The sequence below is a fragment of the Lepus europaeus genome, chromosome 10 (assembly GCF_033115175.1).
Source record: "Lepus europaeus isolate LE1 chromosome 10, mLepTim1.pri, whole genome shotgun sequence".
NCBI lineage: Eukaryota > Metazoa > Chordata > Mammalia > Lagomorpha > Leporidae > Lepus > Lepus europaeus.
In genome coordinates, this window is record NC_084836.1 from 109150025 (window position 1) to 109164321 (window position 14297).

Consider the following 14297-nt stretch of genomic DNA (forward strand, 5'->3'; position numbering starts at 1 on the left):
GCATAGTAGTTGTTTCCTTAACTAATCAAGTATTTCTAACTATTTCAACATCTAAAAGTTGCACAGCTCCTAGGGTTTTATACAGGGGCAGTATGATTATAAAGGCTGCATTCAAAGCCACACTGCAAAGCTGACAAATGGTCCTTAACACCAATAGAATAAGGATATCTAGACCCAAAATTCTTTTATTCTGTCTTAAGTAAAGTTACAGGTAGGATAGGGAAGAATTATACTGGTTGATAGTGAATTATTTAACCTGGTTCACAACCACCCTGAAACAAACAAACCCAGATACTGAGAATGTCTTTCTGATGTACTTGCACAACAGCAACGACGTGGCTGATAAGGAATTTGTGGGTTATAACAGTTTCTCCCTCAAATCCTCGAGGCTTAACTGCATTGTCTACTGCCTTTTAAGATACAGAGAAATCTGAGATGGGCCAGACAGAGATTTTTTTAGGCTGAGAATGGCTTTTCCTATGATCTTTTCACCCAACTCCTTTCAGTAAAATTTAATGCTAAAGTCAGTAACTTCAATCTACATGAAGTTTTTTCCTTGCCAGAAAAACACAATCCTGTGCATGCTCAGCTCCAACTGGTTTTCCTCTTTCTGTTCCTGTGAGGCCAACTGCACCTCCAAGATACCTGGCATAAGCACTCATTCAATTCTATTCTTGCTTCTGTGGCATTACAGGGAATCTTAGTTCCAAACGGAGAGCATGCATGGTATAGGAAAGAAGGCGTAAGTAATGAAATGAGCCTGTTCATCCTGGAAAGAGTAGCAGAAACTACTTCCAAGACAAGGCAGCTTCATGGGGTCTGAGCTTTTTTTTTTTTTTTTCAATGACAAAAGCCCATGTCTTGAAGGGGAAGTCTCTGTCTATGATGTGATGTTTGGACAGAGAAACCTCCAACAGATTTCTGCCTTACCTACCATTCTGCTCTGGGCCAGCCATGCTTGAGCTGGGGAAAACTCCTTCTAGCATAAATTTGCCAGTGTTCTGCCGCCTACAGACTTGTCTACTGCTAGGTGCTGTGATTTTCTCAGTTAAGAATGTTGTATAGGGTTAACTGAGTGCAATCAATTCTTCTAGTATGGGAATTCAACCACATCTTGTGATACATGCCAAGAATGGGGAAAGGCACAGCTGATCAGAGAGTTGGGCTGAACTAGTATACTGGCCAGTGTGGGATGCAGAGGACTGAGAACAGGAAGGGCCCCCACACGCTTCTGCCGATCTTTGTGTCTTCCTGCTCTGTACACCAGAGTGTTTCGTGCAGAGGGAAGAGCAGATGGACAGGTGGAAGGCAGTCTGGCGGCTTCTCTTTGTACTTTTATACTTGCTGTGAGGAGTGTTGCTTGAACCAGTAATAAATGCAGAACTGAAATATCAAAGTGGAATTTAAATGGGTATGTGGACATTCTAAATGTTAATTAGTTCCTCAATCCAGGTTTCTCAAAAGGCAATGACTGCTACCAACAAACTAAACTCTCTCTTGGCCACCCAGAGCCAGAACAGGCTGTCTCCACCACACTTCATCAAGTCTTTTTTTTTTTTTCTCAGCCTTTCCTTCTCCAGCAAGTACTCAGTTCTCCATATACACTGCACAACATGGCATAGGCTCCCTTTCATTTCTATAAGCTCTTAAAAGGAATAAACTACATAACCTAATAAAAACCACAGGGCCTGGGATATGTCAGTGCTCATTAGATGCCTACTGATATATACAGAATGAAATAGAGCACTTGTGGAGTGCGTCCACAAAAGCATCCTGAACGGAAAATACAAACTTGTGTGATGAGAGGAGCTGACAGTATTCAGCTTGCAGAAGAGAACACCAGACGGGTGTGTGTGTACCAGGAGGTAGGTGGCAGAAAAGATCATATGTAACCGAAGGAACACCAGCTGAGGGTTTTATAGGCCCTCGAGAGTGTAGATCAACAGCAATGTGTAGAAGCTACCATAAAAGAGATATTTCAGTAAGTACATTAAAAATCTTTCTTAGAGCCACAACTCCTACCATGCCTACCCAAAGATCAACAAACCAAGTTCTCTGTCACTGTGGGTATTCAAGAATAAGCACTATCAACAGTTAACTGTGATACTGTAGTACTGATTGAAGTATTGTATTCTGGGGGGTGGAGTAGAAGGCAGGGAGGTGCTGGATGAGCTTTTCATGATTGACACAAATATTTACTTTGCCTTTGGGGAAAAAAAATATTTTTGAATGTGATCAGTGATCATGATGAAGGGAGGTAATGTTTACTAATCAACTAAAAGATGCTTGGTGAATTCTCAGGTAGCAAGTTGATAGTATCATTACTACAGAAGAAAAAATTAAGACTCAGGCCATGCGATTTGCTCAAGGGAAGTACTTTCTCCATACTCTAACACAGAAGTCTCAAACTTTTTCTGTAAATGTCCATACAACAAATATTTTAGGACTTTAAGCTTACACGTTCTTTGTTATAATTGCTCAACTCCAATTTTATACATCAGTTATGTAAATATAAAAATGTAAATTAACAGGCACAGCCCTATTTTTAAAAATTCATTTAAAAAGGCCTGGGGTTGGATGTGGCCCAAGGGCCTGAGTTTATCCACCTCTGCTCTAAAGACATGCCACACTCTCATTTGATAAAGGAAAGATACAAACTGGCAAGGCAGGGCTCTACTTACTCCATTTGCTTTGCTGAGAGCCTGGAAGTAGATGCTGTAGCTTTTCAGTGGGGAGAGAGGAGGGTTCCAGTAGCCATTATATGTCTTGTTGTCACCTACTGTAAATGGCTGGGTGACGGGCAGGTTGGCAGGCTTCAATTCAGCAGCAAAGTAGTGTAGAGAATCAAGGTTGGAGGCATTCCTGTAGCTCACCGGGACAGAAAAGCATTCAACGATGTCAGCTGCTCTCCGTGACTTCTGAAGTCGCTCCTCCTTGACAACCAGTTGATAAACACTGGACAGGAAAACAAGAGGTGAATGAGCAGTTCTGGCAGGATGAGCCCGTAAGTTCCCGTAGTGTCCGAACAACCTCCCCTGTATGGACACATCATCCTCACCTAAGTCCACAGATAAATCTCCCTTCTGAGTTTCAGATTCTCAGATACACTAGTTGGAAGAAACCTGTTTCGGTTTGGGTGCCGCAAAGCCCGTTCATGCTGGACCTGGCCAAAAACTCACTCCAGCCCTAAGCTCTAAAAACACGCTTGCTCCTCATCCTCCATTTCTTCTTTTTGTGAAGATAAAAGAAAGTGGCCAGATTCTAAGTCTCGAGCTTGCCCTTGGTTCCTACCGCTCCTCCTCTAGTCAACAGGCCCTGCTGGGTCAACTTTAGTGAGGCTCTACCTGCCCTCCTCCTCCTTGATTTCCTTCCATTATAATGTATAGATTGGAAACTTCCCACCGCTTACCTGAACCCACCTGGCCTCTCTGACTCTAATTTATTCAATCAGTTAATGTCATCCACTGATCTTAATCATAGAGCATTGACTCTCTTTAAGCACTTTCTTAGGCTCTCCATAATCTGAATTATACAACCCAAACTCCACACCCTTGCATTAGAAGCTCCTTGTGGCTGGCTTCTACACTTCCTTTCAGAAGGTCTTCTTGTGAGACCTAGCTCATTCCAGCCTCTGCAGACTCCATGTTATTTGGGTCTCACCCCACGCCATCCTAATCCTGCTTCCTCTGGCTACAGTGCTCTCCTTCTGTACCTACCTCTGCCTGAGGATGCTTTTCCCTAAAGGCTGAGCCAATCTTTCACCTCCTTTATGCGACCTGTCCAGGCTTGCCTAGTCTGGATGAGTTATCTCCCTCATTAGTTCCCCTACAGCTCACTAATCACTATCTGTTTGGTTTTGTAATAACATGATATGGGACTACTGTCTTGCTGGCTAGACTGTGACCTTTTAGAACGTGGGAGTTGTGGCTTATTTGTCTCCGAATCACTCTCCCCACACTCACACTGCCCAGCTGGATGCCTGACACCCAGCAAGTGATCAATGAAAGCTTGTTCAAATGAATCAAATTAGATTGAATTAGAACTGAAAACAAGCATGAAAGCAAACATGACGAGATGCAGAAACTCTAATCAAGATAAACAGTGATTCTGCTGCATTCCTCTCTGGTGATATCATGTTGTTATTTTCAACTTGGAAGGATATAAGAAGGTACTAGACTGTGAATAGAGATGATGATTAAACCTTTATTAAAGGTATAGGTTTCCTTTGTCAAAGTTTGCTAAAAACCTTTGAAAATAGATAACACTTTTCCATCTCTTGAGTGCCTATGGTTTTTACTTGAATAAACATTCTCTTTTTAGAAGATCTTATCTTTTTCTTTTTTTTTTTTTGACAGGCAGAGTTATACAGTGAGAGAGTGAGAGTGAGAGTGAGAGTGAGAGAGAGAGAGAGAGAAAGGTCTTCCCCCCAAATGGCTGCTACAGCTGGCGCTGTGCAGATCCGAAGCCAGGAACCAGGTGCTTCCTCCTGGTCTCCCATGTGGGTGCAGGGTCCAAGGACCTGGGCCATCCTCCACTGCCTTTCCGGGCCACAGCAGAGAGCTGGACTGGAAGAGGGGCAGCCGGGACAGAATCCGGTGCCCCAACCAGGACTAGAACCTGGGGTGCCAGCGCTGCAGGCAGAGGATTAGCCTAGTGAGCCGCGGCGCCGGCCAAAGACTATTAACTTATTGGGGGTGGGGGGGGGGAGGGAGTGAGGGGAAGAGAGAGGGAGGGAAAATCTTGTATCTGCTGGTTCACTGGTTCACTCCCCAGATGGTCCTAATGGCTGGGGCTGATCCAGACCAAAGCCACAATTTGGAGCTCTAACTAGGTCTCTCATGTGGGTGGCAGAGACCAACTATTCGTGCCATCCTTCACTGCCCTCCCCGGTGCATTGCCAGGGAGCTGGATTAGAAGTGGAGAAGCCAGGACTCTGGCTAGCACTCTGATTTGGGATGCTGGCATTGCACATGGCAGCTTAGCTTACTGCACCACAGTTCCCCTAGGAGGCTCCCTAGAAGATGTTCATTACACAAATCTCTTGGCCTTGATCGGAAGACAGAGCACCCATTGCCCAGAGAGTGCACCAAAGGAGACTTCTGTGAATTGATGAGATGGTAGCAGCAGAGGCCCCAAACAAACCATTTAAAGATATTACTAGTACATGGTTTATGAACAAAGGGTGGGGCAGGCTACCACGCTTTGATCAGGTCACTCAGCAAAAAATACTCGGTTAAGAAGCACAACATGGGTGAAGACAGAGGCACAGAACTGCTTCATTAAGGAGAAATGGTTACAGAGGGACTGTTCCCAAGGAAACTTGACACTCTCAGTAGGGAAAGCCATCCCTGGATTTCCTTGGGCAGGAGGAAGGCCAGTCAGGAAATGTGAAAGTGTAAGGGTTGTGAGTATATGATACCTTTGGATGAGCATGATATATAGGTGGAAGTGAGCAACAGCTCAATGAGCATGCCTGGTGCTCATGTTTACATCTTCATGAGAAGCTGGAAGTCCAGAGTGCATGTGAGTAATACATGAGTATGCATGGCCAACCTCTCAAACAGTGCCTGCTGCATCTGAGTGTGTACAGCATCAGTTTCTATGGTCTCTGCTCTCCTATGATGGGATGGATCAAGAAGAACCATAAGTCTGGCTTCATGCACAACTCATCATTGGCATGAAATTGTGCACTTGTGGATGGCCAAGAAAACTGGCCTTCGCTGGGCTGTGAACACTTGAATGTTACCAAGTCTCAGATCTGTATAAGCATTGGCCTGTAACCCCACCAATTCAATTATTGAAAATCCACTTGTCCATTCAACCACACTCAACAGATTGCAGGTGAGGGTGCTAAGCCTGCGAAAGCAAGTGACCCATGAAGGTCAAACTGCAGCAAAAGTAGAGACCTAGACATTTCAGTCAGAGTTCAGTATCCTTTATCTCCTATCCTCCTCCTTTCCCCACAAATCAGCAAAACGTATTCAGGGCCATCTGTGCTTGTTTGATTTGGTAGTTGACAGCCTCTATCTCACCCATCCTCATGTAAAGCCACAAAAAAACAGCAAAGGTTATTTTTTGGGTTAAACTGTGCAGTCAACATATGGTTCATATATAACCAGGGTTATTATGCCCAAATGTCCCCCAGAAACTTCCTCAGTCCCACTGTATCCTATGATGGGATACATCAGAGAAGAATATGCAGTTGCAGCCAGAGCCGTGTACACTGTCTTGTCAGATAAATCAGTTTGCCAGAGGATCCAGCCTCTTTCAAAGACCAGGAGGTGGAGAGTAGAACAGCATTTTTAAGTTGTTTTTTTTTAACATTTATTTAATGAATATACTTTTCCAAAGTACAGCTTATGGATTATAATGGCTCCCCCCCCCATAACTTCCCTCCCACCCACAACCCTCCCCTTTCCCGCTCCCTCTCCCCTTCCATTCACATCAAGATTCATTTTCAATTCTCTTTATATACAGAAGATCAGTTTAGTATATATTAAGTAAAGATTTCAACAGTTTGCACCCACACAGAAACACAAAGTGAAAAATACTGTTTGAGTACTAGTTATAGCATTAAATCACAATGTACAGCACATTAAGGACAGAGATCCCACATGAGGAGCAAGTGCACAGTGACTCCTGTTGTTGACCCAACAAATTGACACTCTAGTTTATGGCGCCAGTAACCACCCTAGGCTCCTGTCATGAGTTGCCAAGGCTATGGAAGCCTTCTGAGTTTGCCGACTCTGATCATATTTAGACAAGGTCATAGTCAAAGTGGAAGTTCTCTCCTCCCTTCAGAGAAAGGCACCTCCCTCTTTTTTTTTTTTTTTAAGGGAAAGGGTTTATTGGGGAACACCCAACAGACCGGAAAGCTGATTCCAGCCAAGACTGGGAGAAAAGTCACTCATCTTCTGTAGGTAGAGGGGTTTGTCTGTAGAGAAATTTTGAACAATTATACAGCATTAAGTGGGGAAGACGACCGTCAGTACACACAGGTTGGGAGTAGAGGCATTGGTGGTAGAGGTTATGATTACAAAGAAATGAGGCCCAAGTGCACTAGACAGGGTCTAGAACAAAGGACAGAATCATTATTAGAGGAGCTAAGAAAGGTGCTGTCTAAGCTACAATTAAGTTTTCTGATTGAGAGGCAAATAGAACCTGATAGAAGGGGCTTGATAATAATCTGCTGGGCTTTAAGCCTTGTAAGTTAAGAGGCCCAGACCTATCTATCTCTTCACATGGGGTATATCCTAAGGGAGGTGTGAACCTCCTGGGGGAAGGCACTCTGTTGACTTTCATTACTTAGCTGGCCTGGGAGGAGAGCTGGCCAGGTAAAGGCAGGTGGCATCTCTAACAAGAAATTTATAGTTCTGCCTGCAATGTTGCTGACCTTACTTGCCTGTCCCCTCAGCTGCGGTGGTCACTTTGGAAGCTGGGCTGAGTGAAGGGCTTTTCAGCTTAGAGCCAATAAGATCTGTGGCTCTGACCTGGGCATCCTTCGACTCCAGGGCAGGTCCATTTCCAGTGATCCAACTCTTGACAGAGCTGCCAGGGCTCTTCACAAGCTGACTTCTGCTGAAACCCAGGCTTACCACATTGAAAGCCACTGCAGTGGACTGGCCTGTTGGGTCTCCTTGAGGGCAGATCACTGTACAGATCAGCCATTCATATGCCTGCCACCCATTGCTTCTGATGCCTAGCTTTCTTTTCCTCCTGGCTTTTGTTAAAGCAGACCAGAGGATGCAAGTCAAGGGAGTGCCCAAGTCCCATCTCTAATCTTTGGTGGCCTAAACTACAAGTCTATAGTCACAGGCATGTTCTGTAGTAGTTTTTCTAAGGTAGACAATGCCTATGAGGAAAATTATATTCTCACTTTAAAACTTTCTTTCCATTTGGTCTGAAAGGGAGATTTTTTCTACTTATTGTTTATTTTGCTGATGGCGAAGTAAATCTAGCTATGAAATTATAATTTAAGCTCTTATTTTGGCTATGCTATTACAGAAAAATGTTAGCCATCTCTTTTATAAGGTCTAAAGATTAAATTGTGTGTCCTACAGATTCCTTCATAATAGAATTAGTTTCCTACCTTGAAGAGAATGGAGAAATGAAAGAACAAGTTGGGCTTAGAATAGAGAAATGAGGGAGCAAGTCCTAGATTGCTTGCTGACAATAGCAATATCACATGAAAACTTAGCAAATAGTTTCAACCATTAGATAACAACTTAAGAAAACATTTACCAGAAGGTCCAATGCCTTCTATAAATTTTAAGAATCATGTGTTTGGAAATACCTCTTAAATATCTAACATGGTGTACTTTGTTTAACCAGTAAACTTAAGCACAAACATATAAAAGGTTTTTAGTTTCTTTCTACCAACAAGTTTAAAACATATGATACAGAGATTCAGGTCACACGAATTAAAACGTATCTTTGATTAATTTTAGCAGCTTAAATTTATGGACAATCTTATCTATAAGCCAATTACAATAAAACACTTAATAAAATTTTCCCATGTGGACATACAATATGTATACACATATAACCTAACATAATAGACCAATATAGCAATTTTAATAATAGCTCTTAAAATCTTTAAACTCTTTTTGTAAATTGCCAATTGATTTGAAATATTCAGCACTTTTAAGTTGTACAACCTTCCTTTCCCTGATAGAATCACTTTAGGAAGGGGTGGGGTAAAGAAACACTAAACTGGGTGTTTCTTTTTTTTTCTGATAGTAACTTTATTCTGGACAGTCTCTAGGGTATACATTTATTGGAGAGCATGCTATTTTCAGTTTGCTGATAGTGATAAAACTGTACCTAAATGAGAATAGCTCCCCAAATGTCAGATCTCCAGTTCAAAAGTAGTAGTTGCAGCACGTTATTTAGGTTCATTTGGAAAGGGAAGAGACACCTTCAGTAGGGAAACCCTGACAGCAGCAGAGAAGAGTAACTTAAAACACTCACTCCACAATGCAAAGCATTTGCTCATACAGTTTCCCTTTCCTTGACACCCCCTCTACCTCCCCAGCAAGGAGATGGACATCTAGGACCACTCGCTTTGCATAACTCACCCTCACCTCTTGCAGCGCTCTGGAGCCCACTCACAATAAGGCACCTGCTGCAAAGTCAAGGAGAGTTTGTCCTTTCAGTACAGGTGTTTCCTGCCATCTGGAGCAAGAATATTCCAGATCCTAGGTCCCCAACCCCGCAAAGGACAGTTGCTTCAGACACATTTAAGAATAAAACCTGCAGGATTCCTCCACAAACTTTGGAAAGTCCTGCTGCTTGGCCACCTTGCTCCTGCTGGTCCTTAGCTAAGGTTTGCAGTGGTTATTTGTGCTTCCCTCATCAGATCCTACTGGAGCCATCCTTCCATCATTAACAATGCCTGTGGCTCTCTTCCTATACTTCAGGAAGACATTTCTAGCCAGGGGCTGTATCTACTCAGAATGTAAGTTTGGAGACTGATGGAGAGTATGAGTTAGCTCTCAGTGAGGACTGCCCAGCTCCAGGAAGGTACACACTTCAGCGCATGTTCTCCCAGGAAGAGGCATGTCTTAGTTCAAATAACTTCAGAATCAGACCCTGAGCCAAGGTTTCAGTGCAAATGACAAACTGAGAAAGTGATCCTAGGAGAAATCAATAAAGAGTAGGGGGAGCAGGAGAGAAAAAGGGAGGAAGTGTGATACGAAATAAAGTCCCAGTCAGCCTGATCCCGCAGAGAGCTTGAGAACATGAACTGGTCCTGTGAGTCTGTCTCATCTCAAGCCAAGGGCACCTGAACCTTCAACAGCAATCAGTTCCTGGTTATGGGCTCCCCACAGAAACACAAACGCTCAGGCACTCCCAACTCTGTTTGCAGGTCAGATGTGGGGGCTCTGGCAGCTGAATGGCAACCTGGAGAGAGCAGGTGTCACTTGAGAACCATTTGCATCAAAACATACAGAAGCTGGGGGTGGGCACACTGCAGGAAAGGGGACATGACATGAGATGGGTGGGTACAAACAGTGCCCCCTACAGGGCCTTTAGGAACAATGAATACATGGCCATTGCTTAAGGTCAGAGAGGTATTTTAGCAAAAATTAATGTTTCTACTGTTATTTCTAACCCTACACAGCTGAGGAACACGATACTCTCTGGTCAATCAGAGTCTTCTCCATCATTGACTACTGAAGTGAGGGCTCAGAACAATCTTCTCAGACTCTTAACAGAGTTGCTCAACAGTTGCTGTAAATTGTCCCCCACTATGGCTGACATTAAAGTCAGTCAGACATCTTAAAAATACTAATTCCTTAGCCTCACCCGAGGTTAACTGAATAAGAATCTTCAGGGAGGAGACTTCAGCATCAATACTTTTATAAAAAGTTCTATAGATGATTCTAATATATTTCTATGAAGCCACAATCCTAGGTTATTCTGGTGTGCATTCCTTTGCCCTTATATTTATTTATTCTAATATTTATGCCTTTATAACAAATAGGATCATAACCTTCAGCACTCTCATACTCTTGAAAAAATGATGGGTCATTTCAAGTTCAACAAAGCATTAATTCATAATTACCAGTATTCTTGATTTATTGTATATCACATGTCCTAATTTACTTCTTCCGTAGCTTTTATCAAAATTGGAACATGCCATGTCTGATTATTTGTTTACTAACTTACTGCACAAGTAAAAACAGACCATGAACTTCATGAGGTCTGAAATCTTGCCGTCTAGTTCACTGCTTCTAATACAGCACAAAAAACAAAATTTGTTCATGCAGTATTAAAGAAATGCGTTTACAACAATTTATGAAATGAATCTGAAGTGCACATTCCTGTTAATCCTCACCACATGCCTCAAATGCCTTTCTGTGCGTTCTTCCATCTGCCCAAACCCAGTCTTGCTTTCTTCTGTTCCCATAGCTCTTTGTCCCTACTTTTATAATAGCCTCCGCTGCTGTGGACTGAAATGACGGCTCCCCCCACCCCAAAAGGCTAACTGAGTGCTGTCTGCCAGGTATGGTGCAAACACTCATTCTGTCTAGGATTTCATTTGACTGTCACAGCAGATGCTATTATTTCCATTTGACAAAATAAGGGTAATGCGATCATCAATGAAACGTTGGTGAATCTCTTAGCATTCTTTTCTTCCACAAGAACACCTCTGATTTAATATTGAAAATCAATGGGGGAAAGCTTTTCTTTTATAGGAATTCATTCTGTAGTCAGCTTGGTTAGCTTGCACACACAGTAGTTCCCTCTGATTTGTAGTTTTGCTTTCTACAGTTTCAGTCAACTGTGGTAAAACATAGGCTAAAAAACATAAAATGGAAAACTTAAAAACAAAAAAAAATTAATCCGTTTGAAATTGTGCATCATTCTGAGCTGTGTGTTAAAAGCTCGCTCCTCTCCAGGGTGTGAATCATCTCTTGCTCCAGTGTATTCTCACTGTATGCACTCCTCACATGTGAGTCACTGAGCAGCCACCTGTCAGAGTATCTGTCACTGTATCATGGTGCCTGCATTTCCTTTAAGTGATGCGGTGAAAGTAAAGAAACAGAGACAGAGACATCACTCTCATAACTTTTTTTTAAAGCATATCTTAATTATTATACTTTTTTAGTAGTTATTGCTGCTTCTCTCTCTATATATATATACTCTAAATATATATTATCTCTCTCTATGTGTGTATATATATATATATATATATGTGTGTGTGCATACATAAACTTTGCCATACATATATAGAGTTCAGTACTATCTGTGGCTTTGAGCATCCACTAGGAGTCTTGGAATATATGCCCCATGGAGCAGAGGAACTAAATACACAATTTTAATATTATATACAAACACTGTGAATATCAAATATCTTCAGCTATACCAGATAATCTGATGATTTAAGCAAACTCGTTAACTAAAAAAACAAACAAACAAAAAAAAACAAAAAAACCTTAATATCGGCACTGCTGAATACAGCTGAAAGCTATTACGTGGATTCACTAACAGCTCTCCTCGTGACACAGTCATCTACAGGAACACGGAGACCAGCCATCTGCAGGAATGTGGGTAAATGCATGGCCCACGGAGGGTCTCTCTCATGTGATCTCTGTACTTCACAAGTATAATACAATTTCCCAAGGCAATAGGAAGCTGTTTTGCCTCTACATTTATCTAGATGGTCCCAGTGCCCTGTGCTGACAAGGGCAATGGAGAAAGGGCTGCACAATAACAAATGGAATTTCAATTGATTTATAAAAAGGATGGAATGACTCTAGCCACTTAAATAAGGTTAGTTCAAAGTGAGAAAAATTTGTTTTATAAAATGGAGAATTCTGCAACACATCTTCAGTGGATTTTTAATGAAGCTTTTAAAAACATATTTGAGGGGCCCCGGCACTGTGGTATAGCCGGTAAAGCTGCCGCCTGCAGTGCCCGCATAATACATGGGGGCTGGTTTGAGTCCCGGCTGCTCCACTTCTGATCCAGCTCTCTGCTATGGCCTGGGAAAGAAGAAGATGGCTTAAGTCCTTGAGTCCCTGCACCCACGTGGGAGACCCGGAAGAAGCTCCTGGCTCCTGGCTTCGGATCGGTGTAGCTTTAGCCGTTGAGGCCAACTGGGGAGTGAACCAGCAAATGGAAGACCTCTCTCTCTCTCTCTGCTTCTCCTTCTCTCTCTATGTAACTCTGACTTTCAAATAAAATAAACAATTCTTTAAAAAAAAACATATTGAAAGGGAGAGAGAGAGGGGAAGTGAGCAGGAAATTCCATACACTGGTTCACTCTCCCAATCCCTCAACAGCTACAACCAAAGCCAGGAGCCCAGAACTCACCTGGGTCTCCCACGTGGGTGGTAGGGGCCCCAAGTACTTAGCCATCATCTTCTGCTTTCCCAGCATATTAGCATGGAGCTGGTTTGGAAACAGAGCAGCTGGGACTCAAAGTAGCACTCGATATGAAATGCCAGCATTGCAAGCTGAACCTGCTATACCCCAACAATGCTGATTAGAACACAGTATTATTATACAGCTCTAGTCCAAGATCTGCTTATACCTAGCTCTAATGACCTTCAGCAAGTGACTTAATCTTGCAGGAGGAAACAGTCACTGTTCTTTTCAAGCCCTCTTTCTGGTCCTTTAGATCTATCCTCTGAGTGTGTCTTACTGATTTTTCAGAAGGCTGACCTAAAACTACTGGGAACATTGATTGATAAACAAAACTCATACCCATATCTAGCATTGGACTAACACTGGCCAGTGACTGTGTTGGACAAAAGTGGATACATTATGTTCCTTTGCCGCAAAGCAGACAGGCTCAACCAGAAATTCATTTTCCAGAGTTTGCCACAGAACCACACTTTTGCTTGGTATGTTTAACTTTCTTAAAGGTTCTACTGGGGATACCTTCCTCATAAGTCACTTGCATTCAAATCCTTGGCCCACAGGTCTGCTTTTGGGAGAAATCAGTCTAAAATAACATTTATATGCCTCCATTTCATCCTAGCTAAAACTTCCAGTGTGGATCTTTGTGAAACGTGGAATGCACAAAATTGTCAACATCAACCACTTTAGGAGTGGCTAGAGGAAAATTTATAGATCTAAAAACCTGTATCAGAAAAGAACAAATATGTCCAATCAAAAAATCTAACTTGTTACCTCAAGAATATAGAAAAGCATAGACTAAATCCCAAACAGTAGAAAGAACATAATGAAGATCCGAGCAAGATCAGAGTAGAACTCAGTGAAATAGAAGCCATAAATATAAGTAAAATTTCTAATGAAATAACAGTTGGCTTTCTATGAAGATCGCACAAATTAAAAAACCATAGAAGAGAGAAATTTGGATGTTTTAACTATGAAGAAATGCTAAATGCTAGAAAAGAAAAAATAATTACCCTTAGACACTGCAGAATGTATACACACATTGAAACATCACATAAACTTCATAAGTGTGTACAATTTTTATATGTCAAATTGTTTTCTAAAAATAAAAAAAAAACTATAGTGATCAAGAGCAAAGGAGAAATATAAATTATAAAACAGGAACAAAAGAAGGGACATCATTTTTTACAATATAGAAATTAAAACACAAGGTGATCCTATGAGAAATTTTATGCCGAAATCCTAACAGTATCGATGAAATAGATAATTTACCAAAACTGACTCATGAAAAATAGAAATGTTCAACAGTCCTATAACCAGTAGAATAGTTGATTTGGTAATTAAAATCCATGCCACAAGAAAGCCCAATGCCCATGGCTTCATTGCTAACCATTATTAAATATTTAAAGAAGAGCTTTATTCTTATC

At 41.9% G+C, this 14297-nt stretch overlaps 1 protein-coding gene across 1 annotated transcript in view; it reads right to left on the bottom strand.

Moving 5' to 3' along the window:
* Nucleotides 1-14297, bottom strand: part of PTPRT (protein tyrosine phosphatase receptor type T) — a 787789-nt gene that overhangs the window by 225624 nt on the left and 547868 nt on the right. The window contains exon 11 of the mRNA XM_062202558.1: nucleotides 2682-2955. Within this exon, the coding sequence (XP_062058542.1) occupies nucleotides 2682-2955 (274 nt within the window). The remainder of the gene's footprint in view (nucleotides 1-2681; nucleotides 2956-14297) is intronic.